The sequence below is a fragment of the Podarcis pityusensis genome (assembly GCF_964106645.2).
Source record: "Podarcis pityusensis genome assembly, chromosome: 5".
Classification (NCBI taxonomy): domain Eukaryota; kingdom Metazoa; phylum Chordata; class Lepidosauria; order Squamata; family Lacertidae; genus Podarcis; species Podarcis pityusensis.
Window position 1 is genome coordinate 81941020 of NC_138032.1, and position 21780 is coordinate 81962799.

The window sequence follows — 21780 nt, forward strand, 5'->3', positions numbered from 1 at the left end:
CCTGTGGCCATTCAGCAAGTCTGTGGCTATAGCAGCTTTGAACTGGAGACTTCCTGGTTCACACCACACATTCTCAGTCACCTTACCACAGCAGCTCACTTGCTGAATATGTTTGTGTGTACACTACTATGCAGTATGTAGTATTTAATATAATGGCACCGTCCCAAACACAGCTGGATTGGGTAGGAAAGGGGAGAGGGGAGACATAGGTGGAAGGCAGAGCTAAGGCTAATGTATGCATGGTCTAAAACAGGATTGTAAATAGCCACTCAACAAGTCCTCTGAGCCAGGTCAGAAGCCCAAGCAATGAAGATCAGAAACTACACAAAAGCAATTTCCTTTTATTTCGTTTAGGCCATATGAATAACACGGATATATATATAAGCAATGGGCTTGTAAACTTTTTCATGGACTGGTAGCTTTTTTTGACTGATTTGCAAAGCCAGTCAAAATCCCTGAGTTTAGTCCTAAAGCCCTGAGGAGGAACAAATCCACCTCTCAAATCCAACATCTTCTAACCTTTAATGATCTCTTACCCCACAACTTATAGGATGAGAAAACTCAGGTGCTCTGTTAGAAAAGGGATGGCGAGGTAAAGGAAGAGGAATAAGAGGGTAATGAATCAGTGTATTTAGCTGCACAGCCTCCACCTCCTCCTCCCCAAACCAGCCATCCTTAGGGATGCAGGAAGCAATTTAAAATGCCAGTGGAAAAATATTCTGCTGCACCAGAGTTGACATACCGTCAAACAGCCCATCAGACTCTGTTCAAAGGGCCTCTGGAACGCTCTCGGATCGCCACACCAATCCAGGAGTTCTGTGGCTGCATTGTGGAAGTTGGCAGGATTCTGTAAGTGCTGGGAGAGAAGGGAAATTAAATATAATTAGGTAAATAGATGCTCTCCAACTAAATGTGTTTTAGATTAGGTATTTTATAGGTACAGCTGGCACAGGTTATATACACAGTATCTAATTTTCTCTCTCACAGATATGTACCAAAATCCGTAACCAATCCTGGCACATAACGTCCAACTGTAGTTATTTGACCTGGCTGAATGCCACCATCTGTGCTTTGGCAACTGGACCCAACAGTGTTGCTAATATACACATAGCCTCAAAGTTCTGAAAATCACAATATTTGTCTGCATATTCTCACTAGAATCCTGATAATCCTTTCACACTATGTCTAAAATCAGAGACATAGGCTATGCTTACCAAGTACTCCTTTGTCTATATACAAAGTAATAGAATGAGTTCACGTCCATCTGTTCTCTTTCCTCTTCCTTCTTGGTTACAACATTGATATGCAAAATATGCTAACAGTTCAAAGCTGCAGCATACAAATTGGACTCTCTCTCTCATATGCCATATATCCATTGTGGTCTTTCACAGTACTGAGCCCTTTTTTTTTTTTTTAACCAATAAGCACTGCAAGGTGCAAGTAGATAAATAGGTACCGCTCCGGCGGGAAGGTAAACAGCGTTTCCGTGCGCTGCTCTGGTTCGCCAGAAGTGGCTTAGTCATGCTGGCAACATGACCCGGAAGCTGGATGCCGGCTCCCTTGGCCAATAAAGCGAGATGAGTGCCGCAACCCCAGAGTCGGCCAAGACTGGACCTAATGGTCAGGGGTCCCTTTACCTTTACTACGCATTTCTTAGCCAGTGAGATCTGGCTTCACTGGGTCTGCCTCAGTCTCCCAGGCTAACTAACCTGCCCATGCCAGGATGATGAAAGGTGGTGCAAGCCCTCCTGAGCTATTCGAAGGAAGGGAGAGGTACAATAGTAATAAAGTGGAAAAAATAATAAATGGAGGGAAACTACTGCATCTAAGTATTTCAGTGACGATGACATAAGTGAACATATTGAAGATTACAGAAGAAAGATCACACTGCTTCTCCACGCTAGCAGAAAAAAGAATTTATCTCCTATTATGCCTAGGAGGAAGAAGTGAATTTGTGCCTGATGGACACCTGCTGAGTTAATGCATTCTTCACTATCTCATTCTCTGTGGGACTGACCAAATCACAGCCATGTTCTACGGAGTTCGGTTTCTGCCCTTTTACATCAAAGTACTCTAACCATGAAAATTATTAAGAAATTTGGAAGATGGAAAGGATTTTGCCCTTAAATCTCTACATAATTTGCTTTCAAACCCCTTGAGAAGAGAGCACTGTGATGGATGTTTATATATTCCATCTCTTTCCCTATCTTAAGTAATTTCTACAAGGACTTGGTATTCACTTCAGTAACTAAAGTTCTGTATATTCCTTTGGTGCTTATACAGTAAATGCAAACATAATATGATATGTACCACAACAGAGGACTATACTGCATATATATCATACAATACGTAAGGGCCTACTACACAGTAACTTCAACTGGAAAGGTGGGAGCGGCAGTTCTGTGGGCTTCTTAACAGTCCGTTGGCAGTAATGCTCACTTAACAATGATTCAGAACAATTTTGGGGGGGTAAAGCCAATGCAGTTAAACTAGGGGAACACTAAAATACATTTCTAGAATAGAAAAGCCGTAGACTAGCTATATAAAAGACACATTCTCACCCCTACCATCTACTGAGTTGTTCTCCTGAGAAAGGAAACACTGCTATAGTTAGTAGTAAGAGAAACATCCACTTCTCCTTTTTGTTCAAATTCTGCACCAGGAAAATTATTAATCAGTAAAACTAAAATAAAGAACTATTCTTCTGCATCCTGTGGTGCAATTTGCATACTGTATCCTTACTCTTACCTTATCATTTTGACAGAACCTGACTTTTTAGAGGGAACAAAGAGTGTGGACAGTAGGCATATATAAGGAGATATAACTCAGCTAACTGGAGTGGCATAATTGTCAAATCTGAGCTGCGATCGGGAAGTCCCTTGGTTAAATTTCACTTCGTGCCCTAAGTTACTGTTCCCTCAGCCCACCATCTAAATAAAACATAATACTGTTAACTGATATGTCATAATGATTACCAAGGTAATGCAAGTTAAATGCTTTGAACATCTGCAATGCCTTACATAAATACTATTACTACAGAGGTGGGTTTAGGGCAGCATGACTGGTTCTGCCGCACTGGGTGCTGAGCCTAGGGGGTGCGCAGGGCACCACAACTATGACATAGTGAAGGCAGGAGGCAGGCATTGAATGTTGGCCTCGCACAGGGCATCGCTGAAATTTGAAAGACCCAAGTCTGCCCCGATTATTATGCTTATTGGTGTTATATTTTGGCAGGAGAATTTGCCTCTCTTCAAGGCAGTGCAACAAGTCGCCCCATGAATATAAACAGAGCCTGCAGGTGCCAGTACCCAAATATTTCAGTATAGATGTTGAAAAAGGATCTGTTGATTGAATCAGCTTAAACTCAGTGCTTTCCCACAGTAAATCCATAATGTAGACTCTCCTCAATTTCAACTTAGCTGCAATTTCTATGCTGAGCAAGTGAAGCCTATTTGGTATTAAGGCTTGTCTGAACTATGTGGGGTACTGTGTGTACAGAATACCTGGTGCTTGGTAGTCTGCTGAGCATTTTCCAGACAACATTACTCTAGCAAGAGCTTCTACTGTTTAGGAGTATTGTGTTAGGAGTGAGTATTATGATTCTGGACGTTCAAACCCCTATACTGAATTGCTGAAATTGCACTTTGCATTTCTATGTGCACAGTTCAATATATGTGAAAGTGCTAGATGGGATAGGAGTAATTCTGCAGGAATCCTGGGGGAAGCTGGGAAATTGTCCATGGAATTCACCCCACCCCCCATATTTTTCCATGTGAATTGTGAATGAATGCAATAGAGGTCAAATTGGACAAGTGGAATGACTACAATGGGCCTGTTCATATTTAACAAGCCATGGCTAAATGATTTACTGGGATTATGCCTGATTACTCTTACTTTGCTCCTTCCCAGGTGCAACTGGGAGCAGCCATAAACCATGGTTTGTTGTTATATCTGAACTGTGATCATAGTTTCTCCCTAACAAATCATTATCATCATAAAGTCAACAGCAAATCATGGTTTCATGTTGAGTAGTGAGCATGGTTTGTTCAGGAGACATAAACCATGATCCTGGGTCTGAACATAACAACAAGCCAAGGCTTAATGGCTTGGTGCTCCTGTTTGCAGCAGCGTAGGAACAAAGCACGAGTGATCCTGACAAGCCATTAACTGTGGTTTATCATTATGTGCAAACAAGGTCAATGTTAGCCAAAGTTCTAATTAACATTTTTTCAGGTGACTACCCCAAGGAAGCACACAAATTTATGTGCACAGCTCTTGAGGCTTGCTAAAATAGTATGTTAACAATTCTCAGTTTCTTAATGTCTTTTTTTCATAAATCTAAATGTAACAGTTGTCATGTCTTAAAACGCTTAACGTGATTTTCCAAGTGGAAAACTGAACATTTAAACCACACTAACTACACTTTATTGATTCTTTTTTCCCTAATCAAGTATTTCTGTTCAAATACTTCTGGGAAATCCTTTCAGGTGTTTTTAGTTGCGCTTACTAAATGTAAATCGAATAAACATGCTAAATCAAATCTCCATCAATTTAGGGTAGCAGAATACTTTCTGGAAAACTTTCTGATTCACTTTTTTCTGCAAACCGTACTTTGCTGAAAGTGAGGCTATTGCCTGCGACACCCCACAAGACTAGCAGCGCTACAGCTCCTCTAACCACCCCAATGCCATTTATTTGTATAGTACTTAAAAAAAAAAAATCAGTCAAGGGGGTGACTTCTCTCTTACTGCACTGTATTTGGAAAACCTTCATTAATATCCCTACCCCAAGGTGGACTCCTTGGCAGCGCAAGCTTCAACACGCAGCGTCTTTCGCTGTTGTGCATAGTTGGGGCTGGGGGTAGGAAGCCAGGATGCAGATGACTTGGCTGGATCAGGAGAAAGGCAAAGGCAAAGAGCCAGGGAGCAGGCAAACAGACCAGACAGTATTCAGGGAGACATGGGGCTGAGCAACAAGACAAAGGAAAACAAATGACTCAGCAAGGCACAGACATGAAGCTTGAAGCAGGAGCCCAACAGAAGCTGCTGAGAGACTAGAGCCAAAGAAAGCAAAGAAATTACAGTGGCCTCATATGAGCTTACATTCCAAGGCAGAGCAGATCTGATGGCAAACGGGGCACAGAGAGTGGGGGCACGCTGCAGGAGTGTGTTGAAATGTCTTAGAATCATAGAATTGTAGAGTTGGAAGGGACCCTGAGGATCATCTAGTCCAACCCCAGGAAAATGTAGCTACCCAATGTGGGAATTGAACCTGCAACCTTGGTGTTATCATTATTATTTTTTTAAAATAATATTTATTACTTTTCCAACAATTTGAACACACAACAAAATAAAAAGAAAAAAGAACAATACAATACAATACAAAAACACTACACAACACATTAAACTAACAAAACGAAACAAAAACAGTTTAAAAAATATCAAACAATTTCAATATCTTATCTTTCATTCACTTATTTCAGTGACCTCCTCACACCTCCCTTTTTGTATTCCACTTCTGTTAATTGTTTCAGCAATTCCTTTCCATCTTCCTCTGCTTTCTATCCTTTAATTATCTTAACAGATTCTAGCCTTATTTTTTGCTTTAATACTCTATTAATCTATTTATACTTAATTCCTTATAACATTTCTACTAAAGCCATATAACTTCATTCCAACATTTTTCTAACATTCATTAATTTTACAATATTTCTGTAAATAGTCGTTAAACTTTTTTCCAGTCTTCTTCCACCGACTCTTCTCCCTGGTCTCGGATTCTGCCAGTCATCTCCGCCAATTCCATATAGTCCATCAACTTCATCTGCCATTCTTCCTGAGTGGGTAAATCTTGTGTCTTCCAATACTTCGCGATGAGTATTCTTGCTGCTGTTGTTGCATATATAAAAAAAGTTCTATCCTTCTTTAACACCAATTGGCCAACCATGCCCAGGAGAAAGGCCTCTGGTTTCTTCAGAAAGGTATATTTAAATACCTTTTTCATTTCATTATAGATCATCTCCCAGAATGTCTTAATCCTTGGGCATGTCCACCAAAGGTGAAAGAATGTACCTTCAGTCTCATTACATTTCCAACATTTATTGTAGGGCAAATGATAAATTTTTGCAAGCTTGACTGGTGTCATGTACCACCTATAAATCATTTTCATTAAATTTTCTCTTAGGACATTACATGCCATGAATTTTATACCTGTGGTCCATAACTGTTCCCAGTCAGCCATCATTATGTTGTGTCCAACATCTTGTGCCCATTTAATCATAGCTGATTTCACCATTTCATCCTGAGTGTTCCATTTCAACAGCAAGTTATACATTCTTGACAAATTCTTAATTTTTGAATCTAACAATTCTGTTTCCAATTTTAATTTTTCCACCTGGAAACCAACTTTTTTGTCCAGATTGTATGCCTCCATTATTTGATAATAATGGAGCCAATCTCGCACTCTGTTTTTCAATTTTTCGAAACTCTGCAATTTTAATCTGTCTCCATCTTGTTCCAGAATTTCCCAATATTTCGGCCATTTGGCCTCCATATTGAGTTTTTTCTGTGCCTTCGCTTCCAACCTTGGTGTTATCAGCACCACGCTGTAATCAACTGAGCTATCCAGGCTAACATCCAGACTGGAAAGGGCAGGGAAAGAGAAGAATTAACACAATGGCACAACACTTTCAACAGACCAAGGCCCTAAAACACTGAATTCAAATGTATGTATGCACTGAGTTTTAAGAAGCCAATAAAAATAGAACTTTTGCAGATTGAAATCTGAAGGGCAACACAGAGGTAGGTAGAGAACCTACCTATAGTGCAGAATGAAGTTTGAGATGTGTGACAAGAGACACTTCTTTAAGCAGAGAAGACAAAACAGATGGTATCACATGCCAATATGTTTTAGATTCTGCACAAGAGCAGTAATAGTTCAAATGAAGAGCACTCAGGGCTCAAGTTATCTTATCAAGGCACAAAAGAATGACAGCAACAATATGGAACAAAATAATCACACTGCAAGCTCTCTGCTTAGCTTGATTTGCTGCTGAAGGAAATAAGTGCAGAATCTTAATATAGGATAATGCATATTTGGGGGCAGGGTATTTTTCTTTTCTTTGAAACATGTCAGACTCTGAAGACATGGAGCTAATTTGCCATATCTTAACTGCTCCTCAAAAGGAATGTCATGCAAATATGGCCTGTTTGAGTAGCAAACTACTTAACTATGCTAAACAAGTTACTGCATTTATTTATGGGATGCCGTGCCAAATTATGAAGGCTGACTCAAGCTGCCTGTTTGTTTTGCCCAGTTACATCTGCTCTGCTTCTTGCTTTAATTGAACTGCTAAACAGCAACACAACTAATGATGTGGGTGCTGAATGAGTGCGTTTGCATTTACGTCAATCAAGGGTCGCCTAGGGCCCCTTCATATATTGCTGCAGTGGCATGGAAGCTGCTTTCTGTGGGTTTTTTCCTCTGCTGCCACGGTACTACTTAGGAATCCCAAAACACATGGGTAGGGCCAATCATGTGGGCTGATGATCTGGTAGAAAGGACCTGTGAGGCTGGAGCCACACACATGCTTGCAATATTACTGGGGTGTTCATAAGAAGATGCCACAGGGAAGCAGCCCCAACATTGCCATGGAATGCCCTCCCATCAGATGTCAAGGAGATAAAGAACTACACAATTTTTAGAAGACATCTGAAGGCAGCCTTCTTCCAGGAAATTTTTAATGTTTGATGTTTTATTATGTTTTTATATGTGTTGGAAGCTGCCCTGAGTGGTTGGGGCAACCAAGCCAAATGGGTGGGGTATAAATATAATATAAAATAAGGTAAGATAAAATAAAATAAAATGAATAATAATTGTAATGTATGAAGGAACCGGTCGAGTAATAAAATTACATACACAGTCAACCATTAGGAAAGCAGTGGGTGCCAGCCTCTCCCCAAAACTACTTGAATGACACCTCAAATTCACCCATACAAACCACTCAGAAAGAAAAAAGCAATTGCTACCAATCACCGTCAACCTTTCAAAAAATCCTGGCATTGAGTCTCAGTGTCTAAAAGTCACCCCCCCCCCACACACACAAAAATGGAGGGAAGTAGTTTGTTTCTTTCAAACTGTATTTTTGCCACTGTCTGGCAGCAACATTAACAAAACTCTTCTGAGTGTCTGATGACTGGTGTCTGCTATTCCCATTCTCTATTACTTTACATCACAATGTAGCATCTTTCCAAAGGATTTTCTTGGGTGTGGGGATTGATAAAAGTGTAACCGTGATAATGGATATGCCTTTAAGCTGCAATCCTATGCAAACTTCCTTGAGAGTAAGCAATGGAGCTTACTTCCAAATAATGCGCATCTAGGATTTGGCTGAAAATAATGTCAAAGGGACTCGGGTGGCACTGTGGGTTAAACCACAGAGCCTAGGACTTGCCGATCAGAAGGTTGGCAGTTCGAATACCCGCGACGGGGTGAGCTCCCATTGCTCGGTCCCAGCTCCTGCCAACCTAGCAGTTTGAAAGCACGTCAAAGTGCAAGTAGATAAATAGGTACCACTCTGGCGGGAAGGTAAACGGCGTTTCCGTGCGCTGCTCTGGTTCGCCAGAAGCGGCTTAGTCATGCTGGCCACATGAGCCAGAAGCTGTACACCAGCTCCCTCGGCCAGTAAAGCGAGATGAGCATCGCAACCCCAAAGTCGGTCAGGACTGGACCTAATGGTCAGGGGTCCCTTTACTTTTACCTTTAATGTCAAAGCAGCTGCGATTCAGCCACCATTGCTAGTGAGCATCTGATCATGAATTTCGTGTGTGTGAGAGAGACAAAGTGTGGGTCTGAGAGAGAGTCAAATAAAATGTTAGATGTGAATATAATGGTTTTCTCTGGACCAAAAGAAATCCATAAAGGGCTTGCAAATCACTCACTGTAATTCTTAATGTAGCTTTTTATTAGTCCAAAGCCCCAGACATTAAGAAGCTGTGTTAGCAATCAGAGTACTGTGATCTCAACCCCCTTCCATTGTATGCACAGGAAACAGTTCATTCACAAAGTCTTTCCCTTCCTCACTCCCTGACATTAATTTCCCTGGCTACTACGGAACTAAAATGGGACAGCAGGCTGAGATACTGGAAAGCATTTTTGATATGGATGTTCAGGACACAATTCTTTGTATTATGTTTGAACAACATTTTGACCCCTAGACCCCTTTTAAAAGAAGGTAGGAAAGATGTAACACACCCTGTAATGCAATCTATCTGCCTTAACTATTGAGATACCACCACAAAACATATTACACACATTTATGACACAATCCTCTATGAAGCTTGTTGCAAGCAAAAGATCAAGCATGGCCTACAATGCAATATCTGAAGCAAGCCTTCTCAAAACATTGTATTTTGCTATTTTATTTCAAGTTAAACCCATGCAGACCCTGAATATTTCCTCTATAAGTGTGAGAGTATGCGTGATCAAATAGAAGTTTATCTGTGATCAAATGGAGGTTGGCAGAAGAATGGGTATGGGTTTTGAAAGGGGCATAATACCCAGTATTTGATACATTTAGCTCAATCCTATAAAAGGGAAGCACACTCAATTTAATGGGGCTTACGCCTAAGAAAAATAGTCCATAGGGGCTGCAGCCTATATACTCAAATCAGGCTGCCCAGGCATTGAATAAATGGATACCTTGGGCTCAGTCTTTCTGCTTTTGCTCAGGAGATGGTAGAAGCTCTCAATGACCAGAGCCTTCCATTAAACATGGAAATAATGACACTATCCTGGGATGTGCAGTCGTAAATTTGTTCTAGGCTGCACTCTTAGTTTATGCAGTGCAACTGTGAAGCCCAGCAGAAACCATAATGAACAGTGCACCTAGAAGTTGGCTCTACACAGGAGCATCTGCAATGTGTGAGGTGGGGGTTGGCAGAGAAGACTGCTGGCCAGGTTCACACATCACTGGTAAGCCAAGGTATGGCTTACCACCACACTGTAAATGTGCAGTGACCCAGTGAGAAGCTCACACCCACTTTGCTCCTTTGCAGGCTTTTTATCTCACTGTGGGACAGCAGCTAAGTCAAGATGTTTTGGCTTAGCATGCCATCTGAACCCAGAACACATGGTTAAAGTTTCTCCTCCTTAACCTCAATCTGTAGCACAAACCTTGGATACAGATCATGATTAAAGAGAGGCCAAACCTTATGCTGGATGCAGTGCTATGCTAAAAAGTCCTGGGAGGAGCAAAGTGGATGCAATTTCCTCCTCAGGAGCCAGCACATTTGTGCCAAGTCCGTTTGGCTTACCATGATGTGCAAATGCAACCAAAGAGGGGGATATTCAGTGAAGTTAAAAGTCTGAAAGCCTCTCCCACAGATGATACTGAGCTGAGCAAAAGCAAATTAATTAGGTACTATGTGAGATCCCAAAAGTGTTGAAGAAGTCAAGCAGCTCCGCTGCAATAGTCTAGTTATGAAGTTGAAGCAGATTTAGATTCTGGAGACCTGTGACAGTTCCTCTTCAGCAGCAGAATGCACAGCTCCTTACAGAAAAAAGATGCATTGCAAGAAGGTTTGATCAGTCACAGAATAGGTACAAGTCTGAGGACGCAGTAAGAATAGCAAAAATTAGAGAGTGATTAAAATTAAATTAAATTACAGGAGGAGGGGAAACCAATCCTGAGCAGACAAACTGGTCACTACTGCCTTACGACATTATTACAGTGAAGCAAGGAAGGAATTATATGACAAACTGCCACGATGATTCTAACAACAGATATTTGGAAATATATGAATGAGACCGAGAGTCACTTGTCACTACTCATCAACATTTTTCTTCAGTACCACATACCAACCTGAACTGCCCAAGGTTGACAAATATCTTCTTTAGGCAAGTGGATTCTTTATGGTTCAAAAAAGAAACTGATAATAGACCCCCCCCCAACTCCACCTGTTAAAAAAAGACAATGCTGCATCATGGCTAAGAACAGCAGCTGTGGCTCACAATAATCCTTCAAATCCCACTTCTCTCTCATTTCCCCCTCCCCAGCAATTTGAGAACAATACTTACAGACCACTGGTCTAGATTTGTGTGTCCTTCTACATTGGACTACAGTTTTAGCAGAGCTGGGTCCCTGGGATAGGGTATGATATAATCTGAACAAAGACACAACTAAATAAGGTCTCTACCACACAAATAGATTGTTAGCATGTTACCTGAACACTCCTTTCTGGTTTCAATATGATTCAACCTAAGCACACACAAAGCTGAGAAAAATTGGTCTGAATGGTCCTTCTTTGGGGCAGTGGAAAATGGGCTCATTTACGGTCACTTTGGCTTGAACCATGAACTCTTTTTTGAGGGGAACCAGGGGAGTTATCAAACCAGGGCATCATGCTAGCTGTGAATGTGACCACCCTACACTTTAGTGTGTACACAGCCCCCTCCTCAGTTGATCTACACAGAGTCATTGAGGAGGGGGGGTTATTACCCCTCTGAGTTCATCAAATGATCAATCGGAGGACTAGGGAGGGATGGTTTGCATTGCATCAGGGCTACCCCAGCACTACGGCTCCTTTATATTTCTTTTTGCCACCACTGTCAAAATTTGGTGGGTTCTTGATGGTTTGCATAAAAAATCCTTGGTGGGCTGGATAAAGGCTATCCGCTCCTGTTCTGTGTGCAGCTACTTCAAGATAATTTATTTGCATTTAAAAAGAAAAAGAAAAAAACCCTAGAGAATTAAACAAGTGCAGAAATTGAAAGGAAGATCTAGAATGTAATGAAATAAGACTTCAATTAGGGTAACCATGGATGACATATACTCGGTTCCCTCCTTGCCTCTGGGGTCAACCCTCTGTGGTACCACTTCACACACAAGGCATTTTTACCCCTCCTGCAGAAAGCACTTCAAACTGCCTGTGACTATTTCTCAAATGAATATATTTTGTTATTGTTAAGCATAAACAGTATTCCAGCAAACGCAGAGTACAACAGGAGGCATTTGAAATGTATTTAGTTCTATTGACTTAACTGCACACCACCTTGCTGCATTATGCATGCAATGCAACTTAACTGGAGATAAAACATCAGAAAATGTAACAGCAACCAAGACAAGATGAAGTGTGGATAGTGTCATTCTTTGGCTTAGTCACTAGATGGCACTGGGCTGGGTAGAGTCTGAAGTTTCATGTGATTGTTCTGTTCTTGACTGAGACAGCAAAATTCTCATCTAGCTTCCTATCATGTGTGTCTTTGAAAGCTTTCCTGACAAACGCTAAGTTAAAAGGCAGAGCCATAAAACAACCAAAATGTTTTATTGCCAGTGCCAATGCACATACAAAATCAAATAAAGGAACAGATGAAATTAAACACCGAACACCAGCTGGAAAAGGACAGTTCTTGTAGTGAATCTTATCTCCAACCAGTACCACTGGTGTCTTTGTCACTTTACTCTACCTCTCCTCCAAACCTGAAGTAACACACCCAGTTAAATCTTTAAAATCTCTAACAATATCTCCACATCACCGGTGAAGCTACCCACCAATTCCATTCTTCCTCATAGGAAACGTGGATAATTACTGAATACAGACTCTTTCTAACATAGCTCCACATCCTCCTCTCCTCTTCAGTCTAGATTTTTTAAAGGAAAAAAAACCACGCAGCAAAGCCTACCTGCCCAAGGCTCTCCTCCAAAACGTAGATTGCACGCAGACTCTCCTGTTCCTCGTTGCCTGCTTGCGCTAGGGAGCCCATGGATAGATAGTCAGTTGCCAACAGAGGCCTGGTCCTGGGTGCATTTTCCACCTGCTCTCGCATTTGGGGGAACAACTTTGGACTCGAAGGAACTTTCAAAGTTCCATATGGTTCGTGATGCTGATAAGCCCTACCATCTCTCTTCTTGGGAGCCATACCTTTTCTTACTGACAGCTTGCAAATAAAAACAGAGATGGTCCGTTCAGAGGGAAAATCAAACTCAAATTTCCAGGAAAAGGAGCAAAAGGCCACAGCCAGCAATGTAATCAACCATCTCAGAGCAATCAAGTCAGAGAGGAGAGGAAAATATTGTTGACTAGCAGCAGAACCTCTCCTTTACGGTTTTTTCTGTAAGTAGTTTATCCAAACAGGAAGTACCCAACCCCCTGCCTGCCCCTGCGAAATAGCGCTAGTTAATTCTTCGGGTTTCTGTGTATTTCAGTGGGGGGAGGGGGCCATGCCATATCAGCTTCTCTGTCAGTTAGAAACCAATATCCCAGAGCAGCAAGCATGAGGCAAGGTTTCTGGCAGCTAAGCTCTAACCTGCTCAAGAGGAAATGCTCTATTATGTCACACAGACTAAGTTTTTCCTATAAAGACCACCATGCATTGTTCAAAAACAACATGGGTGTTCCACCCACCAACTTGAAAAGGGCCTGATAGAAACAGCTTGACTTCCATACCACAGTTAATAAAAACTCTTCTGACTCTTAATAATAGATTCTTTTTTCTCTAGAATGCAATGCTAAAAATGCTTTTTGCACATTCTGATAACTAAAAAGGAAAGGAAGGAACTTAACAACTTAAAAGTTGCAGAGATAGAATAAATGAGATACATCAACAAACAGGCTCATGAACCATTCTTAATCACTAAAAGGCTTCTTTCTTGTCTCCCTTGGGTGAAGTTGCTCACTTTAAATTAGCAAACTGTGAACGCGTCAGAGAGCATCAAAGCAGATTAAATAATTTTTTTGAGGACTGTTCAGGACAGGTTTGCATGACTTTAGACTAGCAATGTATTCTGGACATCCAAGTGCTTGGCAACCCTGTGCCCGGTCACATTTTTGCAATTCAAGACAGTCAGGAAAAAAGAAACGCGGGTAGGGCGGGGAGAGAGATATGAGCTGCCATACGCAATGGAGAGCTGAGTTTGGCTTAGATCAGGCATGGCGAAACTTGGCCCTCCAGCTGTTTTGGGACTACAATTCCCATCATCCCTGACCACTGGTCCTGTTAAGTTAGGGGTGATGGGAGTTGTAGTCCTAAAACAGCTGGAGGGCCAAGTTTGGCCTTGCCTGGCTTAGATGATTATGAATTGCAAAGGCCTAGAGTTAAGAAAGAAGCTTCTCAATAAAGAAATTTTCAGGCTTCCAGGTCACAGAATGCTAGGGTGTCATGAACCGGCAGGACAACTGGGAAGCAGAAGAGGAGCCTGGCAAGAGGTATAGCTGGGACTGGGACAAACTGGGGCAAGCTGAGAATGGGGAGGGAGAGGTTGGTGCGGGAAGTACTCACGGGGTGCACAGGAACCAGAGCAGCAGGACTCATCATCAGAGCCAGAGGGGCTGCTGTCTCCACAAACATGGTGGGCTCTGAGGCACAGGGAGCAGCAGGAGGGATACTCCAGGAGCTGAGGCAGGCAAGGGCCCACAACCAAGCTCACTAGCTGGCCAAGTAAGGCTCACTAGCCCTGGGAGCAGGTGTGTGATTCCTCAGTTGGAGTAGGCTTAGAACAGGTGAGGGTCACATGCCTCATCAAGCCCAGGTGCTGCAATCAGTGTGCAAAGTATAAAAGGGCAGCAGAGCTGAGGTGCTGTGTCTACTCAGCTGCCCATATTGAGGGCTTTTGGCCTTGATGCTCCTGCATCGCTATGGAACTGTGCTCCGGTTTGACTCTGGACTGTATCCTGACTGCTAGACTTTGGCCTTGACTACTTGGATTGACCCTGAACCTCGTTTCCTGACCTTTGGACTTCACTTGTGTGGACTGAACTTTGGACGTGGCACGCTGACTTGCTGCCAGGTAGGCCAGGGGTTTAGGACATAGGGTGAGCCAATGGCCATCAGCCTGGCTCAGAAGTCGTAGCTTACTGATGCTAAACCTCATAGTACTGAGCTTAGACACAGATTCAAATTAGCCAGTAACAAGACAAAACACAAAATATGGCACTAAACTGTCATTTCCAAGGGCAGCTAAATCCTCAGTCATTGTTTGTTCTAACTCCTTGGTCTGTCTTCCCTCTTGCCTCTGAGCAAGATGGTTTTTTATTGCCTGATATATGATTTTTTAAAAAGTAATCTATACACTTAATCCAGAAGGCAGAAATATCACCTTAAATAAACAGCTCATATATGGGTGGGTGCATAGGCTGAGACTCAACATATTGTTCAGAAGACCACCCAACTCTACCTAGCAAATGTGAATACTAAAGAAGTTTTCTTCCTGACTTGAAGCCATTATCTTCACATTGCTCATCAACTGCCGGAGCCAAAGAGGGCAGCCTACCAGGATGGGAGATTCAACCATGGTTGGAATGTCAGTTGAATGCCTGTGATTTGCCCGAGAAGCCAAGAATGGCTGGCTGTTATCAGTGCAGCTTTCCCCTGAACATACTCTTATTGTTGGAGAAGCACATTCCAACAGTCAGCCAGATGGGGAAAGGAGACAAAGAATTTGTTAAAGAGGTCGCACAAAGCTAGGCAGACGCTAGGATATTTTAGAAGAGACCAAAACAACGTACAAGACATCTGACTGCTTCAGCATTGATGCCTTTGCTTTAAAGCGTGGGTGGATATTGACACTGAGATTAGTGACACCACTCCATGCCTAAAAGCACCAGTGAAACGGAATCAGATTTGACTGCATCTAAAGTTGACTGTACACTTCAGACTGAAACAATACATGTGAAACAGTCTGTCATTAAGGGCACGGATAAGTGCCATGTTCCATAACATAGGCAGCATCTGTGGAAACACATATGCCAGAGGGCTGCAGCAACAGCCCTTAATTTAATTATGTACAATTTGCATGTTTTATATTACTCCTAGTTTTACATAGTGAACATGTAACAACAGTCTAACTCAAACATTTTTACACTCGGATGTGGGGGGGCGGGGGTGGAAATGGGAATGCTCAACAGTCATGGAAAAATATTGATATACGAACCACAAACTCACAAAAGCAGGACACAATGAAATCTAGATCCTCGTTGCTTTCATTGTTTCTAAATATTTCACATTTTTCCAAACACATTTATAAATGTAACTTTGCAACAAAGAGATAAATTATGCATATGGTCTGGTCAAAATGAAGCACATTTTAAAATCCCCTTGATCTAAATTTCCCACTGAAATCAACAGGACATAAATGTGTCTGTTTGAATGGACCGAGTCCCTATTTTTTCCCTTGATGAATACTGTGATTTGTGATATTTTAAGACAATCCTGTAGACTGCAGCCAAGTACAGGATGGGATGGGAGTGTGAAACTGCACAGGTTGTATATTGTTCAATTCAAGACTTGATATATGCTTGGTAAATTTTAAAAAAGAGTGAAAGGCCAAACTACTTGCTAGAACTAGCAGAGTTTCATAATGTGAGGGAAACTGAACAAATCTTTATGTTTAAGTGCTCCCACTCGCCCTTTCCCATATGAACAAAGATCAGTTTCATTTTCAAAGATGCTTGGTTTGTTGTGACATGCAAACCATGGATCCTGGTTTAAAACAAATTCTGCTTTGTTTTGTCTTTTTGCATTGTCAATTACAAAGATCTTAAGTCAGAAATCAAGCTCTTTCTAGTTGGTTTAATATATGCCTCCAAAAAGACCTCTGAGCCTCTCCTTACTGCCCATTTATATATGTGAAAAATGGAAACCAACTTTCCAGAAAAATATCTTCTTTCCCCTGAGGCCTTGCCCATCGAGCTTGATGTATCAATCCTTCAGGCAGAGCAACCTCCCAGATCTGTGTGAACCAAACTTTCAGAGCGCAGCCTCCTGGCTGTTTCCAACATTAGTCATAGAACTGTATTGTTGTGCCACCTCCAAATGTGCTCCCAACAGTGCATAACTCCCTCTCTGTAGTACAACAGGGCCATGATTATAACCCCTGGTTTTTATGTAGCTTGTTTTGTACTTAAGCAGAATTTATGTTAAATCACAATTCCTAATTTTCTTGTAACAACAAGCCATGGTTCACTGAAAGCAAAAGTGAATCATAGTTTATTCCTTCTCCCAGTTTTGTGGAAGGAGGTGGGGTAGGAGCACATGAGCCCAGCACTTTGCCTGGGCTCCTTTCTACTTGCACATGTAACACTAAACTACGGTTTAAGGTTACGTGTGAACACATTCACTAAGTTGGATCAACTGAGTGACACAGTATGGATTGCTGAGATGTTGCCTAACACCTCCTAATATAACATGAAACAAGAGTCTAGGTTCTCTCAGAAAAAGGCTCCTGGTAACAGAGAACATCTAGTTATTTCTAGCAGGGAGGCAGCCAACTGTAATCATGCATCACACTGACATTTGAAATAGGGTAATATGTTGTTGTTATAAAGTGTGTGTATAATTTTAAAAACAACATATCATCCTATTTCAAATGTCAACGTGATACACACACACACACACACACACACACATACACACTTTTCCTAAGTGTTGAACATGCTGCACTCAGTAATCCTTATACCTTCCTGTAAACTTTTATTATCATTAGAATTACTATTCTTGAATAAGAGATGAAGGGGTGGAGGCCGTCAGAGCTTACGATTGCCTAGTATGGCTGACGTGAAATTTAAGCCAGAGGTTTTTTGGCTTAGACACCATTCTTGGAACCTCAAAACACCCTACAATGTCTAGAAATTTGGGGAGCAGCAGCCTCAAAACACCCTAGAAAGCTTGGCATAAAAAAGAAACTCAAGTAGTACTAGTACATAGAGCAAGAACAAAAATGTCACAAATTGAATACAGGACAACCTTGTTTTCATAGGGCAGTCCCATGTGTCCCTACAGGCAGACAATGCAAGGTAACTGCCTCAGGTTTTCTATAAGATTTTTATAAGGGCAAATAATGTCATATTTCTAATTGTTGTGCTTTCTGTTCTGAACCTACCCTTATATTCTGTCTAATTGGGGTTCTTTCCCTCTTGAACTGAAAGGGAGAGAAGTTACACAGTTCTAAAGGGAGTCTAAAAACATTACAGCAAATGTGCTGTCTGTGTGCCAGAACATAGTCTGAGCTAAAAAGAAAGAAACCTGCCTTGACCCTCTGCTGTAACCTGACTCACTTCAAGCAGAACACAGAACATCATTTATACCGTTCTTGCAGGGTGGGGGTGAGGGGGCCACGGAGGGCTGTCTGCCTCCTTGGAGCAGTAACTGCTGCCAACAAGTCTACAAAATGTGTAGCAACTGGAAGCAAAAGCAAAATTTGCCTCTTCATAGCTTCTACCCATGGTACTAAGCATATTTCATGGCGAAATTTCACACATGTTTTTAGGAAAATACTTTTAAACATGTTTAAGTAAAGGGGGGAAGTAGACTTGCACATAGAGGACAATGGCGTGGATTTGAACATACAGGACAGTGAATCCAAACTTTCAAGACAAAAGAGAGGAACATGAGAACGCAAGGCTCAATTTCACAGAATGACCCCAAATCCTAGGATTAGGACACAGGGAGAAAAACCTCTCTGTGGTCCATGTTTCTACACCAAGCACAGTTTTATGAACCTCTATCATGCCTCCAGGCACCTTCTTTCTAATTGAAACTCCCTCTAAACATTTTCCTTCAGGGAGTGCATCCTAACAATTTGGTCATTTAATCCACCCTTTTCCAGATCTATATTGTCTTTTTGAAATGGGTAAACCAAAACTGTAAGATATTTCAAATGTGGCTGCAACATGGATAAAGGCATTCTGATAAGTTAGTTTTCCATTTTATTTCCATTCCCTTTCCTAACAATCCCCATGGATCTCAGTATTTTCAGTGAGCTATCCACCTCCAGTCTTAAGATCTCTTTCCTGGTTAGTTATGCCACCAATTTACACCTCACCAGTGCATATACGATATTAGACATTTTTGCTCCAGTGCGCCTCACTTTAAACACATTTAAATTGAACCATATTTACCATTTTGTTTCCCATTCCCTAGTCTGAAGGTATCCTTTCACAGCTGCTCTTAACCCCTTTTGGTTTTGATCACACTCAGGAACATGTGGTGCACATTTGTTGGGGCACCATGACTAGTTGCAGTAACACATATGCACTGGTGCATGTCCATTGCTCATTTGGAAACATTTTTTATGCTTACAATAGTCCAACACTGGCATGGTGTGGTAGACAACATCCGACACCACTGAAGCCAGAGTTCAAATCACCACTCAGCTCACTTAAAGTGACCTCACACCACTCACCATTTCTTAGCTTACAGAGCTGTTGTGAGTGGTGGAGACATCCACGATGCCCCAAGGCCCTTGGAGGAATAGCAGAATGTGAAATGAATACTATTTATATATAAAAAAGCCTGTAATAAAATATAAAGATGCCCATTGTCTGTGTCAGCAAATGGCAAGACAATATATATTAACATTTCCATCCCCCACTTGAGAAATAACTTAAATGATTAGAAAATGTTCACAAAAGGATGAGGTTGTGTTCAGCTTTAATGGAGTTTCAAGATCAAGAAGCAGTGCAGTAGTTAAATAAGGTCTGTTACAACACAAACGCCATGAAGAGCACAGGCTGACATGCAATGTTATGCGTGCTTTCAACCGTCAGGTTTGTCTAATGACATGTCTTTGGCTTACCTGTTTTATGCACTGCAGCCGATCGTTGGTCTGCTGTATGTGCCTGTCCATAGAATTCATTTTGATTGTCTCCACTTGGATTCTACCTGAAAGCCATTAAAATCCCTCAAGCTGCAAGATATAAAAAGAACAAGAAAGATCATTAAGACGACAAAAAGTAAAATACAGTCCTGGCAACACTAAAACGAACGAGATGCTGGATACTACACAGCAGATGTTTACCCTTTGTGGTAGTTTTTTCTATTTAAAGGGAGGATGGATGCCCTCTTGAAAGCAATGCCTTTTCATTCCAACAAGTAACAATGACATCCCAAAGTCACATAATTCAGGGGTGGCTAGCTACAAACCTAGAGACACTCTATACTAGATCCCTTCCACCAATATTCCCATCATGTCAGTGCCATCAACTCTATCCCAAAGACTCCTCCTCTTTCCCTCCTCCTCTTCTTCCTGCTTCAAATCCAGCTGCTGGTTCAGCAGCAGGGAGGGGAGAGGGAATTAGGGTGTCTGACATAAATGTCACCACAAAATGCTTTCTGCAGGCACCTGGGATGGATACTAACATCACAACATACAACAAACTTCAGTTGTAAATTTACGTTGACGCTGTGTGCAAACTACCCCCCCCCCCCACAGACACACAGAGGAATCTGCTATTGGCCTATTAGTATTGCCACTACACTGACTGGTAGCAGCTCCCAGGGGTTTCTTTCAGCTTGAGCTTGAGAGGTTTTCTGTATGCAAAACAGATGCTCCACCACTTAGCTATGACCCTTCCCCACCCTCCACAAAATGCCGGGTTCCTATACCAAAGGTTGCCGAAGCAAAGTTTCAGCATAACACACCAGGAAAGAGATGTGTTAAATGGCTAGGAACCAAATGACATATTAGAGCTAGCACAAATATACCTGGGTGGAATACTTGGTGCGACCTACAGATAAACACAGTCTCTTGCAACAGACCTATAGATAAATAGTCCCAAATGTGGTGAATATGGACAATCCCGGGTGAATTTCAGCAATGCGAAAATAGCAATTTCTCCTATTTGTGTACGTTTTGATTGCCAATGTTACCAGTGTATACTTTCAGACATTCTCAAAAACTGTTGATGACATCCCCCAAATTTCAGACATTCATTGTAGTGTATATAAAGCACAACTTGGCTTAAAGAATATCATATGAAAGATGGAGCAAGCTTGTTTTCTCCTACCGCTGAAGGTAGGACACGAACCAATGGCTTAAAGTTACAAGAAAGGAGATTCCCACTAAATACTAGGAAGAACTTTGACAGTAAAAAAAATTCGGCAGTGAAGTAGACTTCTTCAGGAGGTTGTGGACTCTTCGACACTGGAGGTTTTTAAGCAGAGACTGGATGGCCATCTGTCATGCTTTAGTTGAGATTCCTGCATTGAAGGGGGTGAACTGGATAACCCTCAGGATCCCTTCCAACTCAATTCTATTAGTCTATGGCCTACACGTGCACCTGTTCATTTGCAGAACCCTCAAAGCACCTCAAAAATTTAATATTTGAGTGCAAAGCAGAAGTATTTACTTACACGATAAATTAACCCAGACACAACACCATTTCAGCAATGATCCATTTTAAATACTACAATTTGTTCATAGGGGATAGGAGATATATAAATAAAAATAGAGCCCATGCTGTTAAAAACAACAACGTCCCCTAAAATATATATCACATTTACACATGACATCAATTGGTTCATGCAGGAATTTTTAAATTGGGTAACTGAAAGGGGAGCAGCATCAAAGGCCCCTCAAGCTCTGCCAAACACTGTAGCAGTGATTCTCCCATACTTCCAACCAATCCCTCCATCCAAAATGCAGTTGGAATCAAACCTCAGTGAGTCTATTCCAGGGGTAGGCAACCTAAGGCCCATGGGCCCAATCGCCTTCTCAATCCGGCCCACGGACAATCTGGGAATCAGTGTGTTTTTACATGAGTAGAATGTGCCCTTTTATTTAAAATGCATCTCTGGGTTATTTGTGGGGCATAGGAATTTGTTCACCCCCCCAAAAAAAAAATAGTCCGGCCCGCCACATGGTCTGAGGGGTGGTGGACTGGCCCACGGCTGACCCCTGGTCTATTCTGACCCCTGTCAGATCTCAGCCCAGCTAACATTATCTATACAGATCTTCCCAGCTTAAAAGGCTTTTCTTTCCCTCCTAGTCTACTGCAGGAGTGAGAGTCA

General features: G+C 41.7%; 1 protein-coding gene across 13 annotated transcripts in view; it reads right to left on the minus strand.

The window, feature by feature from the left end:
- ZMIZ1 (zinc finger MIZ-type containing 1) overlaps positions 1 to 21780 on the minus strand; it is a 386929-nt gene that overhangs the window by 144785 nt on the left and 220364 nt on the right. For 12 of the 13 annotated variants that reach the window (XM_081007653.1, XM_081007652.1, XM_081007657.1 and 9 more), the window contains 2 exons: positions 19568 to 19678; positions 743 to 856 (listed from right to left, as the gene is read on the minus strand). In XM_081007653.1, the coding sequence (XP_080863779.1) occupies positions 743 to 856; positions 19568 to 19627 (174 nt within the window). In that variant the 5' untranslated portion in view covers positions 19628 to 19678. Of the gene's footprint in view, positions 1 to 742; positions 857 to 2748; positions 2882 to 19567; positions 19679 to 21780 lie in introns of those variants that run through there. The other variant, XM_081007644.1, reaches the window with a different exon arrangement.